General features: G+C 36.1%; 1 protein-coding gene across 2 annotated transcripts in view; it reads left to right on the top strand.

The window, feature by feature from the left end:
- The window catches only part of HSPA14 (heat shock protein family A (Hsp70) member 14), a 34,625-nt gene extending 12,473 nt beyond the window's left edge, over positions 1-22,152 (top strand). Inside the window, exons 8-14 of one of the 2 annotated variants that reach the window (XM_079913083.1) lie at positions 850-1,011; positions 2,229-2,384; positions 4,315-4,417; positions 18,227-18,439; positions 18,855-19,028; positions 21,039-21,109; positions 21,978-22,152. In XM_079913083.1, coding sequence (XP_079769209.1) covers positions 850-1,011; positions 2,229-2,384; positions 4,315-4,417; positions 18,227-18,439; positions 18,855-19,028; positions 21,039-21,109; positions 21,978-22,056 — 958 coding nt within the window. In that variant the 3' untranslated portion in view covers positions 22,057-22,152. The remainder of the gene's footprint in view (positions 1-849; positions 1,012-2,228; positions 2,385-4,314; positions 4,418-18,226; positions 18,440-18,854; positions 19,029-21,038; positions 21,110-21,977) is intronic. The other variant, XM_079913084.1, reaches the window with a different exon arrangement.
- Positions 22,153-26,083: the final 3,931 nt, after the last annotated feature.

The raw sequence follows: 26,083 nt of genomic DNA on the forward strand, positions 1-26,083 counted from the left end.
CACTTTGTCCCCTTAGTGGAGGAAGATTTGAAATTTATAAGCCCAGCCAAGTTCCAGCTGAAGCTCTAGGGCACCGTTAATTTTACTACCAATTCTAATTATTAAACATGCTTAGAAACAGTGAGGTCTTTTATGTACATTTGTCTTGGCAGGAGATGGGGGAAAAGCCAGTATGGGGATTTAAGACTTCATTTGATAATGAAATAGTAAGACATACTCCTAATTTAATTATAAAACTTGTCTTAATAGATTTGACACATCGTGTAATTTTAGGGAAATCAATTCAGATGTGTTAATTTCCCCTAATTGTGTCATTTCATTCATATCTCACAATTAACCTAATATGTATAAATTACTAGCAGATTTTTTTTTTAGGTAAACTCAAATATAGAATATAAATTACAATATCAGAAATTTTGGATTTTGATACATAGGAAATTAGCTCCTAGTTTTGCATATGTTTTACTTTTGTAGAACATGTTATTGCAGTAGTAACAAGGACAATATTAACATAAAATTTCTATGTTTAATTCTCTTAAAATTCACTTTAATTTACAAATCTCTTCTTTATTTACTTTGAAAAGTTAGTGTTTTGAACTCCAGTTAGTCAGAAGAATACAGTTTTACCAGTACAACTAAATGAAAAAGAGCTTTGACTTAAAATCAGAAGATCTGGTTTCTAGGCTTAAGTCATCACTGAGTGATGACCATGGACAACTTAGTTACTCATGTGAGATTTTCAGTTTCCTCATATGTGATTTATAGTGACTTGTTAGTTTAAGAAGTCGAACCTGGCTTTACAATGCTGTGATTCTCTCATAACTTACTCATGTTATCTTTTTTTTTAAGCAACATTTTGGTATTCAAACTTGGAGGAACATCCTTATCTATCAGTGTCATGGAAGTTAACAGTGGAATATATCGTGTTCTTTCAACAAACACTGATAATAACATTGGAGGTACACATTTCACAGAAACCTTAGCACAGTACCTAGCTTCTGAGTTTCAGAGGTGAGTATAAAGGGACTTGATGATATATTTCGATTGAAGTTTCACTTCAGGTTTAATTTTTTCCTAATTTATTTGAAATTGCCCTTCAAAGGAGGACATGTTTTTTCCAGTGCGCTGGATATTTTTGTGTCTAAAGTTCTGAGGTCTGTTCTGGTAAACAGGGGGAAGCAGAGGCCAAGCTGCCCAGTGCAGTGTACTTGGATTTTTCCCTCAATTCTTCAGTGGTTGCTTTTATGTCTGGATGAAGGAGGGTAAAAGCACTGAGGCCTCACTACCTTCTGAACAGTTTTTACAGGTGTAGAAGATTATGTTATAGTTACATTCCAGTAAGTGAATGTCTTGCAGAGTGTTTATTTTATTACTAATCTACTACCACAAGGAATATTTTAGTTTTGTTGCTGGATATAATTATTCCATTCAAAATTCTAATCCTGTTTGGCACATTATGAGTCAAATATATAAAGGTTATATTTGGGACATTCCTACTGTAAAAAGAAGCTGAAATAGCATTTTCATCAGTTTGACTAAACTGGGTAAAAAAAAGTCTTGAAAAAGTGATAATTTCTCATTTCTTTAATAAAGACCTATACTGCTTTTTGTTGTAAAGGAGTTCCAACTCAAGGAAGGGCTGTGTTAATTTTACTACGGATTTCAGTTTTTCAACATGTTTAAAAACAGGGCCATCAACATCACCACTTAGCAAGCAGTTTTAACAATTAACTCCCCTTGGAGGTAGAGGAACTAAAATTTTACGTATTTCGTTATGTTTCAAATTTCCCTGAAGAAGCACTTTTAGTTCTTTTTTTTTTTTTTTTTGCTGGACAGATAATTTTGTGCCTTCAAACAATAATCATGCTGTGGTTGTAAGGGGTGAGGTGTGAGACTTGACCCAGTTGCATGAATCTCCTTTAACTTCCTTTTGTCTCATCTGCAAAAAGATGATGGTTCCTGTACTTCTTCAAAGCACAACAGTCCATTATTGTGATTACAGAATCCAGCAATTCAAAGTGTTAAGTATATTGATTATTCATTTTTCTTGAGACACTTCTTTAAATGCAGAGAATTTTCTTCGGATATTTTGGAGATACTAAAATCTGGTATTAATATTGATTCATGAGCTTATAGTTATCCTAATAAGGATTATCCAGATTTTAGTTACAATAAATTCTAAATGACCTAGTAATTTTTAAACTTCAAAGATTGTATTTTTAATTTAGATCCTTCAAACATGACGTGAGAGGAAATGCCCGTGCCATGGTGAAACTGATGAACAGTGCTGACACTGCAAAACATTCTTTGTCAACCTTGGGAAGTGCCAATTGTTTCCTTGACTCATTGTATAAAGGTCAAGATTTTGACTGCAATGTGTCCAGGTAAAACTGCAGTTCAAAAAACTTAAACAAAATACTTTCAAGTGTATTCACATTTAGGTGTAATTTTCTCACTTTGGGTTTTTCGTTTGCTCATTTGAGGTTTATTAGCCCTCTATAAAAGGGGAGTTTTCCTGTCTTTACTTCTGGGGTCCAACTCTTGTCAGACTAAATAACTGTTCTCAAAGTAATCATGTCAGCTGTGATTGCCCTGTTATTTTACAGCTACAAAGAGCAGTGTGTGAAAAGGGCTTCCTAGATCTTTTTTTTTTTTTTAACATCTTTATTGGGGTATAATTGTTTTACAATTCCTAGATCTTTGAAAGAAAGATGAGAGAAGACTTGAAGTTTGAGATTTGCGAGTTTCTCTTACTGAATAGCAGTCCCACCTGTATAGTCCCTAGTTCTCTCTGGGGCTTGCACATGTATCAGTGGTTGTTACTATAACTTGATCGTTACCCCTGTGTGGCAGGCTGTATTCTAAGTACTTTCTATGTATTAACTCTCAAATTCTCCTAACAACCTGATGAGGTAAGTACTGTTATTTTCCTTACTTTACACAGGAGGAAGCTGAAACACAGGTTTCATTTCTTGTCCGAGGTTATCCAGCTAGTAAGTGACAGACCTTGGACTCAAACCCAGCTAGTTTTGACTCCAGAGTTCTGTTACCTATCACAGTACTTTGAGGATTGATCCCTTTCTTGGTTTTATTTGATCTGTCATCCATTGGCAGCATTGTAAATTTTAATAGCTTTTATGACATTTAGTAAACACAGGTTTAATGTGCATAAAATTGTTTTTAATGCTCATATCTTTTACTTAATCCAAAACATTGCTTACAAATGATTGCACCTTCACCCAGGAAGTCCAAGGGAGGCCGTTGTCCTATCATCGTATCATTTTGCATTGCATATTACTCAGAATAATAATAGCTACCGTTAGCACAATTTAAACCTCCCAACAAGATAATGGATGACTTGGAAGCATAGTGAAGTTGTCCAGAATTACAGTATTATATTATTTTTAGGCTTTTACTGAGTCTGTGTGGTTAAATTCTCTCTTCATCTGGCCCTTGTAGTTTAGCTTCCTCATCTCCCTGGGCTTTCTCGAAGACTCCAGGTCAGCACTGCCACCTGTGGCTGTTTAAACTTTTTAATTAATTACAGGTAAATAACATTAAAAATTCGGTTCCTCAGTAGCATTAGCCACAGTTCAAGTGCTCAGTAGTCTCATGTAGCCAGTGGCTCCAGAAAGTTCTCTAGATCTTTTAAGAGAGATTTCAAGCTACAATCTAAAAGAAAGTTGTTAAATTGAATTTAAATCTCTTTTGTGGCAACAGAGTCTTTCTATTAACTTAGTGCTAAGTTTGTCCAAGTACTCAGTATATGTTTGCTTATTAATAAGGAAATAGAAGGAAATAGAATTTATTAAGAAGGAAATAGAATTCGTAATTTTATTTGCTAGCATTTAAGCTTCTTGGTGCAAAAGAACTAAACCTATGTGCAGCATGGGCTCAGACTATAAAGAAAAGTAGTGAGAAACAATTTAAAAAATTTTAACACATAAAAATAGCAAAAATTTCCAAATGGTGGTTTGATTTGGATCAATAGATTTATTGTCAAAAATGCCATACACTGAGTATTTATTTTTAGGTGTTTTGAAAGCTTACAAGCAGGCTATGGGTAAGATAATCTTCCATCTGAATTTAATACTAAACATCTTCATACATTTGTAGATGGATAACCTAGACCTTTTCACCCCATGATATTGCACTGCTGGGTGTTTAACATCCTGTTCTGATCATAAACCTATTCTAAAGAGATTCATCACAGTAGGTTTTGTCATTAACCTTCACAAGAAAAAGATGTCTTGTTTGACTTTTTTCTGTGTCTTCTCTGTGTGTATGTGTATTTGTGTACGTGTGTGTGTACAGAGCAAGATTTGAACTTCTCTGTTCTCCACTTTTTAATAAATGTATAGAAGCAATCAGAGAACTCTTAGAACAAAGTGGATTTACAGCAGATGATATCAACAAGGTAATACTTTTGTATTTTCTTATTTATGTTGGGAGTAATTTTCAATTTGGAATTTAGGAAGCAGCCCCTTGGTACTGAAAGAATATTTTTATACATTTAAATATTTTCTTAGCTTATATTAGGAAGGACATTGATTAAATTTTGATTAATGGCTCTGATGAACTCATAGTTCTGTATGTTCATTTTCTTAGCAAAAAAGACTAATTCCTTTTCAGTATATTTTTTTATATGTAAGCAAAAACTGACAGATATTAGAACATTTGCCATGTGTCAAGCACTGTTTCTAAGCGTTTTACATGTATTAACTTGCTGATTGCTCACCAACAGCTCCATGAAGTAGGTGTTATTATTTATCCCCATTTTAGAATTGGAGGCACAGAGGTTCAAAGGTATAAGTAACTTCATGGTAATTGTGTGTTTAGTGGTAGAGCTAGGATTTAACTCAGTGTGGTTCCCAAGTCTGCTCTTAACCAGAACACCAAACTGCTTCTCTCTGCTTGCTGAGAAATATTGCATATTTGCTTGCATAAGAAAAGATTTTGAGACTTTCAAAAATATTCCAACTGTTCACTGTTCTCTTTTCTCCCAAGATTATTTCTACTAATTTAAAATACATATACATTTTTTCATTTTTGTTAATAAAGGAATTTTCATATAAGAAAACTCAGAAAATAGGTAGTGTTTTATTTTATAATAAACTAGTCTAATTTGTATGCACAATTTTGAATTCTATGTTCCTTAAATAATAATATAATCAATTTCTTTGCCCATATTACTGTGTAGTCTTCATCAACACAATTTTAAATAGGCTCAATATCCTAGAAAAGGAAGAGCACCGTAGATTATTTCATTGTTCTGTTTGGACTCCTAGGTCGGATCTTCCCCTCCCCAGAACAGTGATACCCATCTTTTCCCATATTTAAGGTTACTCCTTGGGATAGATTCCCATAGTAAAATCATTGGGTCAAAGAGTATAAATAGCTTAAACCTATTTTTACCTTCAGTTACCTTCCAAGAGAGTTGAATTAACTTATACTTTCATCAGCAATATATGAGAACAGACATTTTACTGTAACCTTGCTGACACTGAGTTTTATCATTTAAAGATAAATTTTCCATTAGGTAGTTGAAAAAAAGATATTTTTTACTTTATATTTTATTGGGTACTATAGGATTCTTTAAAAATATTTATTATTAATATTATTAAATAATGTTTAATCTTGTGTTTCCTTATGTGTAAATATTTCATATTCTTTGCCTGTTTGATCAATTAAATCTTAGTATTTTTTAAAATGTATTTGTGTAAATGCTTTATATAATCAGAAAATTAACTGCTGTTTACTATAGTCTTCTTTTGAGGCATGCAGTTTACTGTTTAACTTTGGTCCTGTTATGGAGGAGGGTATTTGATACACTGAGGTTTCATTTATTTATCTATTTAAATCTGTTGGTCTGTTACTCTGATTTCTTCAGCTGCTTCTAAGTTTATAAATTCCATCTTTGTTCAGGTGTATTTAATACTATTTTCTTTTTGCTATAGTTTGAAAGTTTTTATATTTTCACTATTTTGCTGTATGCTGTAAGATGGAAATTGCATTTTTTAGTCTTTTGGTGGAGGTTTTCCCTTCAGTCTAGTTCAGTAAGTATTTTTTTTGAACACTTATAACATGCCATGCGTTGTGCTAGGTGATTGGGTGTGTGTGTGTGTGGGGGTGAAGGTGGCTTACAAAGATTAAGGCACATGGAAGAGTGGTACAAGGCAGGGGTGGAAGGGAATGAGCTTGGAGACAGACCCACCTGAACTGGAAGGCTCACACTGCTGATTGTTCCAGAACAGACAAATCACTTAATTTCATGAGCCTTACTTGTCTCTTCTTATTAAGGAGGGTGATAATACTTAACTTATAAGTATAACTTACTCTATAAGGTTGTTATGAGGATTAAATGAAATATCATGTATGGCACAGGGTGTGCTGTATTGTAGATGATCAGTTAATGTGAGTTCTCTTCCTTCATTAACTGGTCATACAGCCCTCACATTAGATACCACAAATGGTACGATCCTCAATTGCTTGACTAGAGGTCAAGTTCGTTCTTAGGATTAAGAATATTGTTAAAGATTCACTCTCCAGATACTTCTAAAATACAAGCTTTTGAGAACTTAAAAATACGGAGTTGTCTCTGTAGTTTGTTGACCTTGCAGCAGTAACAAACAACCCCCAAGTCTCACTGGTTTTCTACTGTAGACAATTTTTTCTTGCTAGTGTTTCATGTGGGCAGCTGAAGGTGGCCGTAGGTCTGCTGCGATGGCTCTTTTCCATGCTTCTCCTTCTACGATCCAGGCTAAAGGAGCAGCTCTCTGGGACGTGCGGTTCTCACTGTGGAGGGGAAAGAGGAAGAGAGCTGGCGGAACGCGCAGGGCTTTTAAAGCTGCTGCTTAGATACGTTGTACTTCAGTGTAGTCACATTCATTTGGCCAAAGCTAGACATGGCCAGGCCTGAGTGTGGGCAGGGAAATCTCCACCTGCACGGAGGGGTTGCAAATTCCGGGCAGTGGCAATGGGCGGGTAAGTATAATCCTCTTATGGGGATGGAGGGAGGGCTTTACAGTCATTCACACATTTAATCCTCACAAAGGCATCAGGAGATAGGCACCGCTATCTCCATTGCCAGAGGAGGAAACTAAAAAGGTTCCAAAGAGGTTAAGTGCTTTGCTTAAAGTAACGCTGGCACGCACGTGCAGGCGCTGGGATTGGAGCTCACAGTCGGCCCCCGCAGTTCGTGCTCGCTCTTTACTCTTACGCCCATCGCCTTTCCCACTCTAGTATCGGGCAGTCTAGTCTTAGGAGTATTTGGTTTTTCCCGAAGGAATCCTCTCATCGAGTGCTTGAGAAGGACACGGCTGATCTCTGAGGACAGGGAGCGTCAGGGTTCCTACTCTTCTTTACGGTAGACTTCCTTTATCTCCGTGTGTTCAGCACCGTGCTCCCCTCTCTTCCCTGCTGTCCCCAAGCTGGGCCGAAGCCCCGTGTCTGAGGGGGCAGGAGGCGCTGATGGGTCAGGGCCAAGGTCTGGGGGTCTGCTGGCCCCATGCGCGTGCTGGCGGGGCTGCTGTCCACCCGGTGTCCCGCTTTCACCCCTCAGCTTGGCCCTCGCTTCCTGTGGCCTTTGGTGCTTCGCAGTCCCAAGCCGCTCTGGGTTCTGTGACGCAAACCATCTTGCTTCCCCTTTGTTTATCTCAGGCCACGTCGGCTTTAAGACAGTTACTTCTTTCCCTTTCAGCTTCCAAAATTTGCTGAAATCTCAAGCTCAAGTTCTCTCCTGCATTTATTCTGCCATTTATATCTTCTTAAATTCCCTTATTGTCTACAAGTGGACTTGTAGAAGGGTACGTAGATATACCGATGCAGTTAATTCTCGCCTTTTTTACCAAGCATCCAGACTCTTCAGCTGCAATTTTAATACCTGCATAGTATTTTGTTGCATTGATGTATCATAATTTACACAGCCAATTATTTGTGTTGAGTGTGTACGTTATTTTGGTTTTATAAATAGCAGTCTTTGTGGCTTTGTTAACATCCTTAATTTCCTTGGAATAAGATTTGTGAGTAGAATCCCCAATTTTAAGGCTTTTAGTATTTATCAGATTGCTCACCAAAAGCAATTTACTTTCTGAGTAGGTGTAAACACTCATTATTAATGTTGCAATTTTTTAAAATTCTTTTTATTCATATTGGTTTTTTTCAGGGCGCTTTAGAATTATTTTTTCAACTTCTTAGATAAAAATCCCATTGTGATTTTGATGCAGTTGTATTAAGCCAATAAAATTTTGGGGAGTGATATATTATCTTTACAGTATTTAGTTTTCCTAACCACAAAGTTGGTATCTCTCTGTGTTCAAATCTTCTTTAATACTTTATTGAGTTATGTGTTTTCTTAATTGTGGGATCTCTGGCTGTTGTGAATGAGATATTTTTATGCTTTTATTTATCAATACTAATTTGGTTTTGCTGATAGAATACTTACTGGTTTTGCCTCTTTATCTGATACTCTGCCACTTCATGAATTCTTGGTATTAATAATTTTTCAAGGAGTCTTCTGAATTTCCTAGGCATGCATTCAAATCCATTTACTAGTTAACACACAACTAATTATTGAGCACACCTGCTCCGTTCCAAGCGGGTTCTAGGCACTTGGGACACAGCAGTAAACATAAAGTCTTTGCCGTCAAGAAACAGTTAAAATAATGCCCAGTTGTGATAACTGTTATGAAGAAAAATAAAGCAGGATAAGGGCATAGCTAGTGACAGAGGGTGATTTTGCAGATAAGAATCCCATCTAAGGAGATGGCTTTTGATCAGAGCCCTGCAGGGACTGAAATGAAGGAACAGACTGGGTGAATTTCTGCCGCTTTTCCAGGCAGAGGGAACAGCCAGAGGGGAGCAAGCTTGGTATGTTTAAGGGGCAGCAGTGGGGATGGGACTGAGTGAGCCAGAGGGGGTGGGAGGAGGGAGCAAGGGACCAGATCACTGGGAAAAGCAGTTGCAGTGGAGTTACGGAGGGAGACAACTTACTGGAGTGAGTTTAAATAGAAAAGAAGGTGAGTCCATGGACACGATAAATATAAATAACTCTTGAGAAGTTCTGCTAAAAGGGCAGAAGGGAAATGGGGTGGTAGCTGGAGTGGGCTGTGGGCATTGGGAGAGGGTTTTATCCGTGTTTGGTGATACTTTTATCTTGCATCTCTGTACCCCTCGCTGCTGCTTTTTTTTTTTTTTTTTTTTTTTTTTTTTTTTTTTTTTTTTTTTGCGGTACGCGAGCCTCTCACTGTTGTGGCCTCTCCCATTGCGGACGCGCAGGCTCAGCGGCCATGGCTCACAGGCCCAGCCGCTCTGCGGCATGTGGGATCTTCCCGGACCGGGGCACGAACCCGTGTCCCCTGCATCGGCAGGCGGACTCTCAACCACTGCGCCACCAGGGAAGCCCTTTTTTAAATTTTTATTGGGGTTTAGTTGACTTACAGTGTTGTGTTAGTTTCCGGTATACAGCAAAGTGACTCAGCTATACATATACATATATCCACTCTTCTTTAGATTCTTTTCCCACACAGGCCATTACAGAGTATTGAGTAGAGTTCCCTGTTCTCGCTTCTTGTTTATATTTGATTGCCTTGGTCAGGCCTTGAATATTTTAGTTGACACTGGACCTCTTTCTTTTGTTCTCTTTATTAGGGGAATAGTGTTAGTTGTTTACCAACAGATTTAATTACTGGTAACTGGTTTGAAATAGATTCTCTTTATCATATTGAGCATTTCTCTTTTTTTCTTTTTAAAGGTGTTTTAATATGAAATAGGTGTTGAGTCATTACAATTGCTTTCGGACACCTGCAAGACAGCCTTATGGTTTTCTTTATATTTGTCTTCAAACTATTTGATGAATTATTGATAATTTCCTAATATGGAACTATCATTGTATTCCTGGGATAGATCTTATTTGGTTATGAGGAATATTCTTTTGATATATTACTTAATTTTCTGTGATAATTCATGTATCATTTTCACGCTGTTCATGCTAAGTTAGCAGAAATGAGATGGGCTATTTCGAACTTTCCTGCCTTATGCATATTGTCTGAATAACATCAGACACTGAAAAGGGGAATGGTCCTGTGCTTTGGGTTGCATTGGTCTAAAGAAGTGCCTTAGCTTCTTGCCTCCAGCTCGTTCTCTTCTTCCTGGATGATGAGATGGACCATGGCTTATCGGTATGTCCCCAAGGCTTCCATTTAGGGAGAGCCAGAGGCACATGGTTGAGTCTCAAGCAATGAGCGAGTGAGAAGCTGGAGCCAATGCTCAGACCTTTGCTAACCCTTCCTCTCCCCACCTCCCTTTTTTTTCCTGTCCACACAGCATGACCTGCTCTTTAAGTTGTATAACTTTGTAAGCAAAGGCTGCTTTTCTCTTTTAAAAGCTCCTGAGACATACTCAAGAAATAGGGGATTTTAAAGTGCTTGAACTTACCTAGAATGACAAAATATCACAATATATCTAATTCGTTTACTCAGAACAGTACCTTCTAAACCAAGACATCCGGTGCTTTAATTGCCCTTTATTCCAAGGTAACATAATCATGCACGATGTTCTTCAGGAAGTAGGCTGATAGTACCTTCCTTTTCTTCATAACCCAAGGCAGAGTGTGAGAGAGGGTCCAAGCTCATTTCATTTTGTCATGAAAAATATCAACTCACAAAATAGGTTCGCATGACTACTCCAAAGATAGATGTACAATTCTCAAGTCAGCCTTCCGTTCCACATTGTGGGAATATGATTTTAAGTTATCACTTTCATAGCTGTAAATTAAGTTCAACATAAGAAAGTGTGCCAAATCCCTTGCCTTGTGAGTTTTCCAAAATACTCATTTCTCTAGGAATAAGCAAATCAAATCCTTTACGGGGACCAAAGTATCGGTAGTGTTTATATGGAATTCAGTGTCAGTCATAAGCACATTGTTGGCCCCAATCTTATCCAACTCACTGATGCTGGGATTTTCCCCAAAGATGATATGAAAGAAGGTCAGTTTCTTTCCGCACATAAAAATAACAGTATGTGTATCTTAGGCCCTACACCACAGTTAAGCTGCCCAGATGCCATGTAGTGCAGTAGACTCACTGTACCATACCATTCTCCCAAAGAGAAGTATGTCCCCCAGCCATTGTTCCTGAGACACACAGTCCTGGCGATCTTCCTTTCATTCTCCTACTAGTTTGAGAACTGGGGTTTAGAGAGTAAAGAGTTTCACGTTGAACTCTTTGCTGTAAGAAAAGTAAGAGCACAAATAGGATTGTAATTGGCAAGGACCAGTAGCTGGTGGGAGGGCCACGGGTGGTAGTGGTGGGCTGGCCACACACACCAGGAGCTGTTCTAGCCCAGAAGGGGCAGCTGCTGCTCCCCACCAGTCACTGCCATCCAGGGATGCAGGCCAGTGCTGTTGGAACCTGGGGCGTTTTAACAGACTCTCAAAACTAGGGCTTACCGTCAGACTTTTTAATGTTTCAATGTTAGTAGCTAATGCAGAACCTTTGAAAACACTATGTGAAGAGAGAAAATATAGCTTGCCTGATAGAATTTGCAAGTTGCTACTTGGCAACCTCTACTCCAGAACGTGTTGTTTTATTGCTGTTTGTTTTTACTGTTTTGTTTCTAGGCTATCAGGTGCTTATAAAATGGAATTTAATACGTTTTCATCTTTTTAAGTATTCCAGGTTAGTGCATAATACATAAATTCTCTGTTCCGCAAGAATTCTAAAGAATTTGCCTGTAAACACATTTTGTCTGAAACTAATTTTTGAAGTATATTTATAACTTTCATAATTTCTTTCTATTGCTTCAATTTTGTTTTTTTGTTTTTTGTTCTGTTTTTTTTTTTGTGGTACGTGGGCCTCTCACTGTTTCGGCCTCTCCCATTGCGGAGCACGGGCTCCGAACGCGCAGGCCCAGCAGCCATGGCTCACAGGCCCAGCCGCTCCGCGGCACGTGGGATCTTCCCAGACCGGGGCACGAACCCATGTCCCCTGCATCGGCAGGCAGACTCTCAACCACTGCGCCACCAGGGAAGCCCCTGCTTCAATTTTGAATTAAAGTATTTTATAGACCTATTTCATAGTGATTTAAACTTTTAACATACAACTTTGCATAATGTTCTTGTAATTTTTAATTTTACGTAGCTTTTGATATTAAATTTTTAAAGTATAAGGAAGTTATTTAAATTAAAACTGGCGGATTTTTCTCTCTTTTTATTTATTTATCTTTTTCTTTTTGAGTTTATCTGTTTTTTTTCCTTCCCTAGGTTTTGTAGATATTTGTTTTATTCTTTTTTTTGCTCCCAACTCCTGGCACTACAACCCAAAAAAAACTTTCTTAGATTTTTTTTTCCAGGTGATATATTTCTCTTTTCTAATTGTTTTATTTCTGGTTTGCACTTTATTTCTTCCAGTCTTTCCAGGATACTTTTATTATTTTTATAAATGTTTATTTTGAACATTAATTAATTTATTTCATTTTTTCCCTAACTAAAAAATTAACTACCGGGTTTTCCTGGTGGCACAGTGGTTGAGAGTCCGCCTGCCGATGCAGGGGACACGGGTTCGTGCCCTGGTCCGGGAAGATCCCACATGCCGCGGAGCGGCTGGGCCCGTGAGCCATGACCGCTGAGCCTGCACGTCCGGAGCCTGTGCTCTGCAACGGGAGAGGACACAACAGTGAGGGGCCCGCATACCGCAAAAAAAAAAAAAATTAACTAACATTTTACTCATTAGCAGCTTGGTTTTATTCCACAGGCTCTGATAGATTTTACTATTTTCTTTATTTTCAGAATAATCTATAATATTTTCAATTTTCCTCTAAGTTTGCAAAAGAAATCTCAGACTACAGAGTAAATGTTTAAAGAATTTATTTAAATTAAAATTTTCCGGTTACTGCCAGCATTAATAATGACACACTATTAGTACTTTTTACCCTTTAAATGAGAATACCAAAAAACAAGATTTTCCAGGGGTTATTTGTTTTTTGTTTTAACACAGCACCACTTATTGCTTATTTATAAAGCATTTCTATGTTGACTATAAGAAGTTCATGAAAAGGCATAACCTCCATTTTTATTCTCATGGTATTTACCTGGTATCAGACATTTTAGAGAAGACTTTCCTTTTAACTTACCTCCAAAGCAGACTTTTGGGAGAACTCTGCCAAGGCAAACCTGCTTTTCTTTTTTCTTTGTAACCCTGAGTTGATGTTCCTCACGCCCTTACCTGCGGAGGAACGTGGTCTCCCTCCTCGTTTCACGGCTGATGTGAGCGGGGCCTCATTTTCATCAGTTGCTCATCTTCTCCACCACATGGAGCTTTGAGAACATCCGTATATAGACTGAAATTTGTAGTGATTATTGATGATTTCCCTCCTTGAGAGAACATATTCAATATTCTGCATACCCATGGACTTACAAGTGTTAAACGTATTAATTAAGGAGGAAATTAAAATATTTATAAAGGAGCAATTTTATTTTATTGAGCTTTATTGAGGTATAATTAACAAATAAAATTGTAAGGTATTTAAAGTATACAACATGAGATTTAGTATATGTATTGTGCAGGGATTATTATTACCATCGAGTTAATTAACACATCTATCGCCTCATATATTAACCTTTTCTGCAGGAGGTGAAAACACTTAAGTTTTACTCTCTTAGCAAATCTCAAAATACTACACAATATTATCAACTGTAATCACCATGTTATACATTAGATCCTCAGACCTTATTCATCTTATAACTAAAAGTTTGTATGTGCCCTTTTACCATTCCCTCCCTATTTTCCCTACCCCCTCAACCCCAACCATTTTTCTGCTTTATGTTTCTATGAGTTGTTTTGTTTGTTTTGTTTTAATTTAGACTCCACGTATAAGTGATACCGTGCAGTTTTTGTCTCTCTGTCTGGCTCATTTCACTTAGTGTAATGCCCTCCAGGTTCTTTCAGGTTGTTACAAATGGCAGGACTTCCTTCTTTAAACTGAATAATATTGCATTGTATATCTGTACCACATCTTCTTTATCCATTCATCCACTGACACACACTTATGATCTTTCCATAGTATGTTTCCAAATACCTTGGCTATTGTGAATAACGCTGCAGTGAACATGAGAGTACAGATATCTCTATGAGATAGTGATTGTTTCCTTTGTGTATATACTCAGAAGTGGGATTGCTGGATCATAAGGTAATTCTACTTTTAATTTCATGAAGAGTTTCCATACTGTTTTCCATAGTGGCTATACCAGTTTACATTCCCAACAGTGTATAAGTGTTCTCCTTTCTCTCCATCTTCACCAATATTTGTTATCTCTTGTCTTTTTAGTAATAGACATCCTAACAGGTATGAAGTGATGTCTCATTGTGATCTTTATTTCCATTTCCCTAATGATTAGTGATGTTGAGCACCCTTTCAGGTACCTTCGGCTACTTGTAAGTCTTCTTTGGAAAAATGTCTATTCAGGTCCCTTGCTCGTTTTTAAATTGTGCTATTTGGTTTTTTGCTATTGAGTTAATGAGATTCTTGTGTATTTTGGATATTCACCCCTTTTTAGATATATGATTTACAAATATTTTCTCTCATTCAATAGGTTGTCATTTCATTTTTTTTTTTTTTTTTTTTTTTTTTTTTTGCGGTACGTGGGCCTCTCACTGTTGTGGCCTCTCCCGTTGCGGAGCACAGGCTCCGGACGCGCAGGCTCAGTGGCCATGGCTCACGGGCCCAGCCGCTCCGTGGCATGTGGGATCTTCCCGGACCGGGGCACGAACCCGCGTCGCCTGCATCGGCAGGCGGACTCTCAACCACTGAGCCACCAGGGAAGCCCTGCCATTTCATTTTGTTGATGGTTTCCTTTGCTGTGCATGCTTTTTAGTTTGATAAGTCCCACTTGTTTGTTTTTGCTTTCCTTTGCTTTGGGTGTCAAATCCAAAAAGCATTGCCAAGACCATTGTCAAGGAGCTTACCCCTTATGTTTTCTTCTAGGAGTTTTATCATTTTAGGTTTTACTCCAAGTCTTTAATCCATTTTGAGTTGATTTTTATGTGTGGTGTAAGATAGTGGTCCAGTTTCATTCTTTTGTTTCCCCACCCCATTTATTAAGGAGACTCTTCTTTCTTTGTTGTATATTCTTGGCTCCTTTATTGAAAATTAATTGACCCTATATATGTGGGTTTACTTCTGGGCTCTCTGTTCTCTTCCATTGATCTATTTGACTTGTTTTATGCAAATACCTTACTGTTTTGATTACTACAGCTTGTAATATAGTTTGAAATCAGGAAGTGTGATGCCTCCAGCTTTGCTCTTCTTTCTCAAGATTGTTTTGGCTATTTGGGGTGTCTTGTGGTTCCACACAAATTTCAGGATTGTTTTTTCTATTTCTATGAAAAATGCCATTGGAATTTTGATAGGGATTACATTGAATATTTGGGGTAGTAAGGACATTTTGACAATATTAATTCTTCCAATCCATAAACCCGGAATATCTTTCCATGTATTTGTGTCTTCAGTTTCTTTCATCAAAGTCTTGCAGTTTTCAGGGTACAGATATTTCACCTTCTTAGTTAAATTTATTTAAGTATTTTTTCTTTTTGATAGTCCTGTAAATGAGATTGTCTTCTTAATTTCTTCATCTAGTAATTTGTAGTGTGTAGAAAATAATTTAAAGTAATTTTTGATAGGTATGACCTTACTATTGCCATTTTGTTAATCATTTTCTGTCTGTTTTGTAGTTCATTTCTTTCTTTCCTGTCCTCTTCTTTCATGATTTGATGACTTTCTGTAGTGGTTTGCTTTAATTCTTTTCTCTTTACCTTTTGTGTGTCTACTACAGATTTTTCTTTTGTGGTTACCATGAAGCTTATATAAAACATCTTATACAGTTAAAATAGCCTATTTTAAGCTGACAACAACTTAACTTCAAACACATACAAAAGCTCTACATTTTTACACTCCTTCTCCCCACATTTTATGTTTTTGATGTCACAGTTTACATCTTTTGTGTATCCATTAACAAGTTATTGTAATTACAGTTATTTTTAATGCCTTTGTCTTTTAACCTTTGTACTAAGGTTATAAGTGATTTACCCACTACCATTACAATATTGGAGTATTCTGAATCTAACTATATTTATCTTTACCAGTGAGTTTTATACTTTTATATGTTTTCATGTTTATTAATTAGCATTTTGTTTAAACTCGAACAACTCCATTTGACATCTTTTGTAAGGCCAATCTAGTAGTGGTGAACTCCTTCAGCTTTTGTTTGTGTGAAAACACTCATCTCTCCTTCAGTTTTGGAGAGCACCTTTGCTGAATTGGGTGTTCTTGGCTGACAGTTTTTTTCTTATGACACTTTGAATATCTCCCTTCTGGCTTGCAAGATTTCTGTTGCAAGACCCACTTATAGTTTTAAGGGTGTTCCCTTGTATCTAACCAAGTTGCTTTTCTCTTGCTGCTTTTAAGTCTTTCTGTCTTTAACTTTTGGCAATTTGATTATGATGTGTCTCAGTGTGGGTCACTTTAGATTCATCTTATTTGGTACTTTTTGGGCTTACTGGATCTGGCTGTTTCTTTCCCCAGATTAGGGAAGTTTTCAGCCGTAATTTCTTTGAGTAAGTTTTCTGCCCCCCTCTCCCCCCACTTCTCCTTCTGAGACCCTTATATTTGCATATATTGGTCCATTTACTGGTGTTCTGTAAGTCCCTGAATGCATCTTCATTCTTCTTCCTTTTTGCTCCTCTGAATAAATTCCTCTGCCCTGTCTTCAAATTCACTGACCCTTTCTTTCACTTTATTTAGTGTGCTGTTGAAACCCTCTATTGAGTTTTTAAGTTCAGTTATTGTATTCATCAGCTCTATGATTTCTCTTTGGTACTTTATATTTTCTATCTCTGTTGAAATTCATACTTTGTTCATGCATTACTCTCCTGACTTCATTGAACATCTTTATTAGTTGTTTTTAACTCTATCACGTAAATCACTTATCTTTGTTTCATTAAGATCAGTTTCTGGAAATTTATCTTGTTATTTTGTTTGGAACATATTTTTCTGTATCTGCATTTTCCTAGACTCTCTGTATTGGTTTCTGGGCTTTACATAAAACTGCTACCTCAAAAAAAAACAAAAACCAAAAAACTGCTACCTCTTCCAGTTTTGACAGACTGGTCCTGTGTAGGAGATGAACCTTGTTAGTCAGCCCTACCTGAGTTCCTGGTAGCTTCTCAAAACTTTGTGCCCGTCTAAGCTGCCATTTGTGTTCTTGGTGGCTCTCAGTATTTGAGGGTGTGCCAAGACCATCATGAGTGATGATGATCAAAAAAAGAGGACGATCAAAGGCAGCACCTAGATATAGGCTGATTAGAAACTGGACCCTCAGGCAGCAGCAGCTGGGAAAGCATGCAGTCACACCCTTCCAGGGAGAAGCTGGGAGATGGGCATGCTTGCCTTCTCCCTCTGTGCCGAACCCTGGTGTATAGCCACAGGGCAAGAGTTGCTCCTTTGCCCATTTAAAAACTGCTTCTTTGTTTGCTCTCATCCTATGGGACTCATGAATGCAAGCCCTGTTGGCTCTCAGAGCTGGAGATCTGGGGCCCCATCCTTTGGGTGGCAGCTATAAAAGTTGGGGCACTAGATGTGTGGGCAGGCTCATAAAGGGACAATTTTATATGGAGTTTTTGTGCATATTTAATCAAGTGGTACCTAGAGCTTAAAACGTAGTTGTATAAAAAACATCTTTTTCCTCAAGAAAATTACTATTCCACAGTGAAGACAAAATCTGTGGCATAGTTTTCACATAGAGAAGATTGCCACTGTTTATTTTGCCACAGAAATGCTGTGATTTATGTAAACACTTCTTTTAGATAATGCTTGAACAGTACGAAGTATTAAGTACAGTATTTCCTAGACAAATGTGTATTTATGGTTAAGCCTCATATGCCCAGTATTCATCATGAGCCATATATATCTTATTGTATTATATTTTCTAATATGTGGTGAGATCTCCTCGTTTTAAATTTTGTTGCTATGGGTAAACAGTACATTAAATATTTATAATGTATTAAATACATATTTATATGTATATATGGTAAGTATAACATAAAATAATATGTTAAAATAGGGCTTCTTATATTTTACCTTTTCATGTGATGAAGATGACTTGTCCTGTTACACTTAATTTTGAGAAACAATCATTGTTCTAAAAGTAAAAAACAAAATTATTTTTATTTTCTAGGTTGTCCTTTGTGGAGGGTCTTCTCGAATCCCAAGGCTACAGCAAATGATTAAAGATCTTTTCCCAGCTGTTGAGCTTCTCAATTCTGTCCCTCCTGATGAAGTTATCCCTATTGGTGCAGCTATGGAAGCAGGAATCCTTATTGGGAAAGAAAACCTTTTAGTGGAGGACGCTCTTAAGATAGAGTGTTCAGCCAAAGATATTTTAGTTAAGGTATGTTGAGCTTCTCTTCACTCTTCCATGGTAGTATAAATTTATTGCCACAGGTTTACGTACGTACTGTTTTTAAAATAAAACCTTGTGTACTGGTAAAAATTTTAAATTTCGAGTTATAAATTTACTTTTAATGAGTTTCTGATATTCTTTTAGTTAGTATTAATCTAATATGTTAATTTCTTAATTAACTGTGTTTTTAAGCTTAAGATTCTAATACAAGTAGAGAGGTGTATGTTTCAATTTATTTTTAAATAAAGTGGGTTGGGATTAAGGATCATTTCTATTATCTTCTCTTTGCCGCTGTGTAGTTTCCAGATTATCAACAAGGAATATATATTAATTTATAATAGGAGTGATTTTTTATCATTGTAATGATATCAAAGGATGTGCATATTATTTTCCTGCTTATTAGGGAGTCGATGAATCAGGAGCCAACAGTTTCAAAGTACTGTTTCCGTCAGGGACGCCTTTGCCAGCTCGAAGACAACACACGTTACAGGCTCCTGGAAGTATATCCTCAGTATGTCTTGAACTCTATGAGTCTGAGGGGAAAAACTCTGCAAAAGAGGAAAACAAGTTTGCACAGGTGACTACATCAGATTGGACTATGAATTAATCACTTGAAACTGTTTAGTTTTTCCTTCTGGATTAGACTCAGTTTAATATCAATATAATATGCATATAGGACATTTAACACATTTTTATGAATGGATTACTTGTACTTATTTATTTTTGAAAGAGAGAAGAAATAGGCAATTGCATTTGAAAGAGTTAGAGGAAAATAAAGTACAATTGTATTTCTACTGCTTGTCTTTGTGCTCTTAACCCTCCTTGGTAATAAGGTCAGTGGCAGGGGAAATGACATTTCTTTGTTTGCTAAATGCCAGGTGTGCTGTACTAGGCAATTTACAAACATAATCTCAAAATGCTGTGAGATAGACATTTTTATGTGCATTTTATAGATGATTAAGAAACAGGCTGATGGTAGTAAATACCTTGTTATTTTCTTGACTGAGCTGAGATTTAGCCTCAGGTTGGTTTTACTCCTGGGCCCATGCTCTTGCCATTATACCATGCTGCCTCTGACATAGGATAAGTTTGTTTTTTCAAATACCGCATGCATATATCATAGGATATGGTCCTCCACATCCTTTAAAAGGAATGAGGTGGAGCCATGTTATTTGCTTAGAAACATGCCCAAGAAATAGTTTCATTAAAGCACACACACAAGGACTGCAGAACTGTATTTACAGCATGGTACCATTGTGTTTAAGTAAAACGATTGAGAGTGTGGGTGTGTGTGAAGGAGTGGTGTTTGGATAGGTGTGTGTATTTAGATACCCACGCGTGGATACAGAAAGTAACTATAGGTATTTGAACTGTACTGAGGAAACTTAACAGTGGGTAGATTTGAAGGTACCAAGAAGGTTTTTTTTTTACTTTTTAACACTTCATACTGAATTTTTTACAGACAGAACAGAACATGAAGATTAATTACTTTTACAGTAAAAATAAAACAAATGTAGGTAACAAAAGAGAATGTATAGTATCTTTAGCTTTATATCTGTCTTCTAATTTCAACAAAAGGATAATGAAAACACACACACATAATGTCTGGGCTCCACCTCAGAATTAACATCTTAGGATCTACTGGAGAAGGGCTCTTTCAACTAGTAAAGGTTTCAAAGCTCCGCCAGATGTTTCTGTGGTATATCACTATAAAAGCATTTTCCCGTGCACCAGATTTCTAAACTCAGGTGGAAGTCTTAGTATTCCTCTCTGGTACACTTCTTACCTTTTGTCTCCACATACTACTCTTGAGACACTACAGCTACTGTCACTACATCCTAACTTACAGATGCTGGAAGGAGAAAAATTAGTCACATTATACTTTATTTGGAAGAGAATCTTCTAGAGATTCCATCTCTTCTAACCTCCTCATTCTACAAATGAGTAGACTTAGTACTTACCTAAGGTCATAAAACTTGATTTTGGCAAAATCTGAAAAGTCACTTTCAAACTTGGTCTATTGGTATACCTTCCTTTAGGAAACCAAGGAATTTTATAGTAAATTCATTAGTATCTCTTACTTACAAGTGTAATCTTAGCTGTACAAAAGAATTTGACATGTATTTCTTTTAAATAGGTTTTCCAAGTGCATTTAAAATATTTGAATTTTTTAAAGTATATATAAAAGGCTTACCAAAATGTAATTTACATGTTACTGTAATGGTGCAATTACCAAAAAGAAAAGCAGTCTTTATTTTGTTTTTTTTTTTTTTTAGTCTTTATTTTCTCAAACAGTACTTCATATAAATAATCATCGTAATCTAGGACATGACATTTAAGAGGGACAAATATATTAAATATATTAGTTATCTTACATGCCCTCTTTTTAGAGGAGACATGTTGTCAGTTAAGAAAGCTTAATTCTATTTTCCAAATTATGATAAATGGTAGGAGAATTGAAAACGGCCCTGTTTTAAAAGGTTCATTTCAGTAATGAGTAAGATTTAGTCCATTGGAATAATTGATGCATCAGTTTATTAATATGTCAAAGTACTAAATCATCGTTGTATTATTTTTGCCTAAACAGGTTGTACTCCAGGATTTAGATAAAAAAGAAAATGGATTACGTGACATATTAGCTGTTCTTACTATGAAAAGGTGAAAAATTAAACTACTTCTGATGTTAAGAAAATTTGCTTTGAGACTTGACCTTTTTTATTAGTTTATTGATTCTTAACCTGTTGTCATTCTGGGAAAATCATTTATTAAAAACTTACAAAGATCTTATCAGTAACTTAAATTTTTGCCCTGTAAAATTACTATATTTACAAAGAAAAGTATATCTCAGGTCATTTGCACTCTGAATTTTTTATGAACTCTTTGATTATTATGGGTGTAGTCAACCTAAAAAACTGGTCCATGCAAGTTTGAGATATAATTTTCATCGACTTTAAATATAATTTTCTGAGATTTACGTAATTGATTTTTTGTCCTATGAAAGGGTAAGTTTATTTCAATATTGCAACAGGAAATCTGTAGAAAATAAATTACTAATTAAATCCAGCTATTATCATTTCCTTAACAACAGTCCATCCATAATACTATGTGTTACAAGTAAATCAGTTCCAAATTAACATTAAGGACAATTCATTCCATAAACCATAATTAGCCAAAATGTAGAATTCATTAGGGTAGGTCTGCCATGGCCTGGGCTTGAAAACAGCTTGATACTTCTTGAACTTGCATAAAGTTTTCAGCTTAAGGTATTTATCATCATGGGTTCTCAAGGAATACAACTTTTAATCACAGTGATCTAGGAGGAAATTTTTAAGAACAACTACCTAATTATGGCATACGGTTCTAAATGTAAAGACATAAAGTTGTGTCTCTTCTTTATCTCTTAATGCTCTTCTTTCAAAAAGTAAAATGATCTCTTGTTTACTCAAAGTCCTCAAGTAATTTCTTAAGGACTATCTGTTTTTATATATTGAGCTTATGAATTGTTATTTATTTTTTGTTTGCTTAGGGATGGATCTTTACACGTGACATGCACAGATCAAGAGACCGGAAAATGTGAGGCAATCACTATTGAGGTGGCATCTTAGTGTTTGAGAGAAACCACGAAGTTTTTAGAACTAAAATATCAACATTATTTGTTTTGTTTATAAATGATGTTTATATTAAAATACTTTTTGAATGAACTGTATGATTTATGTTTCTATTTTAACTACAGTATATTGCTAAGTGTTGCAACCTTTTTTTTTTGTTTTCCATTAAAGATTTCCTTTATTAGTGAGAAATACAAGGAACTTTTTCTACCATGGAGCTATTTAGAATTAAATTGTTTTGAGTGGATTAAAGGAGACTTTACCAGAAATTTAACGTTGCATTTTAAAATTGTTTCTGTCTTTAGAACTTCTGATTTTAAGAAGTCGTTTGTTAATTCTTATTAGGTAACTAAGAACAATTTAAAAGTCTTTGATATTAAATGAAACAAAATTGCAGAGCCATATGCAAAGTAAGGTACCATTTTTGCTTAAAAGAAAAAACTAAACTCATAAACTCAATAATTGTTTATAAATATGCATGTGACATATGTAGAGAAAAGTATAGAAGACTAAACACCAGACTCTTTTAACAGTGGCTTCTTTGGTGGAGGGAAATAGGGGAGAGGCACTTTTTCTTTTTACAATTATATTAAGTTTGATTTTTCCCTCTAACAGATATGTTTCTCATTTGAAATTGAAAAATTTTTTTATTTTGAAGAGAGGGCTAGCCACATTCTGTTCACCAGAAAACGTTGACTAGTGCATTGAGAATACTCAGTGGGTTACTAAGGAAAAAGATTATTCTCTTAGTAAAACAAGACAAGTAATCTGCCTGTATTGAGGGGAGAGCTTGAAGGTGAGCTGTGTACATCAGACTCTAGATTTTATTACCAAGAGAGGATTTCCATTCATTTCTCTCCTTGTTTCCCAGCAGACTGAGAAGAAGTATCTTTACTCAGTAAAATTTTAAAACTGTGCTATTTTCCACCTGTTCAAGCTTTGGGATGTGCTTTATTATTATAGCTGCTTTTTATGGAGTTAGATGGCAGTAATCTTCTATTTCTAAAGATGCAGAAACCAAACTTAAATTTTTTATTATTATTCTGCATCAAATTATTGACAGAAACACAAGGAAAATTAAGGTATGAGTCTAAGTCCACAAAGAGGGAGCCTCAAAGGTATATCCTTTTGACTAAGGCTGAGTACTTAGTTATCTTTTATGATCTTTTCCCAAGTTACAAAAACTTTGAAATAAAATAATTATATATAAGCCATTAAGTATTTTCAGAAAATAGGAAGATACCAGCTGAACTAGTTGAACTGCTACATCTAAATGCTTTCAGTTATGCTTTGGAAAAGTGCTGTAGGATTTTATTTTGTAGTTATTGTTAGCTCTTTAGACCAGGGGTTGGCAAACTATTGGCAATGTGTCTGTCCTACCCCACACCTATCTTTGTAAATAAAATTTTACCAGAACATAGCCACACTCAATCGTGTATGTGTTGTTTGTGGTTGTTTGCCACTCTAATGGCAATGTTGAATGGTTGCAACAGACTGTGTGACCCACAGAGCTTTAAATATTTACTGTCTGGCCCTTTGCAGAAAAAGTTTGTCAACCCCTGAAATAGATTATTGAAACTTATAGAATAAAATATCATAAGGATTTATTCAAGATTTCTCTTTACTTCCATATCCATGTAATAATTTACTTATTTGACTGCTTATTTACTTATTTCTCCACTGGATTATTAAGCATTGTGAAAGGAAGAGACTCTTAAGTTTTAGGCACCATCATGTCCTAGCCCCTAGAATAATCCCTGAACATCGGTGTTCAGTAAATGTCTACTGAATAAGTGAATTACATGGAAGAAAAAATAACAATGTCATCTTTGTATCCTACAGGACAATGGCCAGTAAATACAACTTTTGCATATTTTATGGTTTGTTTAGAAATACAGTAGAAAGAGAAAGGAATACCACTGCTTCTTTATTGGTCATCTTTGCACGTTTTCTTTCCCCCAAACATACCAAATTTGAAATTGTCATCAAAAGTGCTCTGTTGCTCAGTGAAATATAAAGTTGATCCTTGAACAACTTGGGGGTTGGGGTGCCGATCCACCACGCAGTTTGAAGTCCACACATAGCTTTACAGTCAGCCCTCCATATCTGTGGTTCCACGTCCATAGGTTTAACCAACCGCGGAGCTCTTGTAGTACCTATTTATTTTAAAAAATCCGCCTGTTAGTGGACCTGCACAGTTCCAACCTGTGTTGCTCAAGAGTCAACTGTACTCCCAAATTTTCTTGTATCCACAAATAACAAGTTTTCTTTTTTTTCTTCTAAATTTACGGAAGATTTGCCAATTAAATTTTCTAGTTTTTTTTTAAGGTGAGAATACCTTTAACATTTTTCTGATTATACATGTTCATTATAAAATTAAAATTTAAAAAGAAGATAATATAAAACATCCTATATTCTACCACCCAGAGTAACAACTGTTAAGATATTTTTGGTGAGCATCTTGATAATCTTTTCAATCACTTTCTAATTATCTTTGCAGTATCTCATATATGTTTAAACACCTGAGTGCTTTTACCAGCAGAATGTTATGTCAAATTATAATTTTGCCTATTTACATATCTGACATTGTCTAAAGGATGGAGCCAAATATAAATACAGAAAGAAATGCCTGTAAACAATATGATATATAATAATACATAATATATTCACAGTATATGTAATGCTATGAAAGTCTTGGGAAGCCACAAAATATTTCATCGCAAAGAGTTTTTAAAGATTGAGGGACTTCCCTGGTGGCGCAGTGGTTAAGAATCCACCTGCCAATGCAGGGGACACGGGTTTGAGCCCTGGTCTGGGAAGATCCCACATGCCGCAGAGCAACTAAGCCTGTGCACCACAACTACTGAGGCTGCGCTCTAGAGCCCATGAGCCACAACTCCTGAGCCCACGTGCCACAACTACTGAAGCCCGTGCACCTAGAGCCCGTGCTCCGCAACAAGAGAAGCCACCGCAATGAGAAGCCCGCACACCACAACAAAGAGTAGCCTCCGCTCTCCGCAACTAGAGAAAGCCCGCGTGCAGCAGCAAAGACCCAATGCAACCCAAAAAATTAACTAATTAATTTTTTTTAATTAAAAAAAGAAAAATTGAAAAAAGTATCAGAGCACAAAAACAAGTCCTATGGGAAAATGCCAGGATTTCTAAAATAACTGCGAGTGACCATGTAACATTTATAATAATACTGCTGTTAATTTGCTTTAATTCATTTTTCCTTTTTAAATTGTGGTTTTACCACATGAGTAGTTGCAATAGAGAGAGTACTGTGGCATGTATGATTTCTGTGTTCTACTTTGTTTGTTTGTTTGTTTTTGGCTGCGCTGTGTGGCTTGCAGGATCTTAGTTCCTGACCAGGGACTGAACCCCCAGGCCCTTGGCAGCGAAAGCCCAGAGTATTAACCACTGGACTGCCCGGGAGTTCCCTATTTCTGTGTTCTAGATATGGAAATAGATTCAGAGAAGTTAAATAACTTCCCAAGGTCTCACAGCAAATAAATGGTGGATTTTGAAGTAATATTCAGGTGCTTTTTTGGTAAACTTAATTTCTTCTGATTGCTTACTATCCTAAGCACATTATGTGCCCCCCCCTTTTTTTAATTTAAATTCACATTTTCTGGTGTCCATTCTACTATTCTTCTCTGCCTCTCGAAGAAGAAACTCTGTTTAAATGGGAAAGGAGACATTCCATATCCCTCCAGAAATATATTTTCAGTGGTCTTTATGAAAAAAAACTGGGATATGGAGGCATAATCCTGTACTTTAATTTTTTTCTTGAGGACACTGGTGTATGCTTCTTAGTGCCTTTTTATTTCCCTCTTGATTTATAGCCAGGATTTACCAGACTTTTTAGTCTCATGACTCCTTTACACTCTTAGAAATTATTGAGAACCTAACTTTTGTGTATATTTGTTACATACATTGTTATTTACCATGTAGAAATTAAAACCAAGATATTTTTAAAATCATTTTTTAAATAAAAAATGTTAATATAAGTAACACTTTTATG

Source organism: Stenella coeruleoalba (assembly GCF_951394435.1).
Source record: "Stenella coeruleoalba genome assembly, chromosome: 2".
Classification (NCBI taxonomy): domain Eukaryota; kingdom Metazoa; phylum Chordata; class Mammalia; order Artiodactyla; family Delphinidae; genus Stenella; species Stenella coeruleoalba.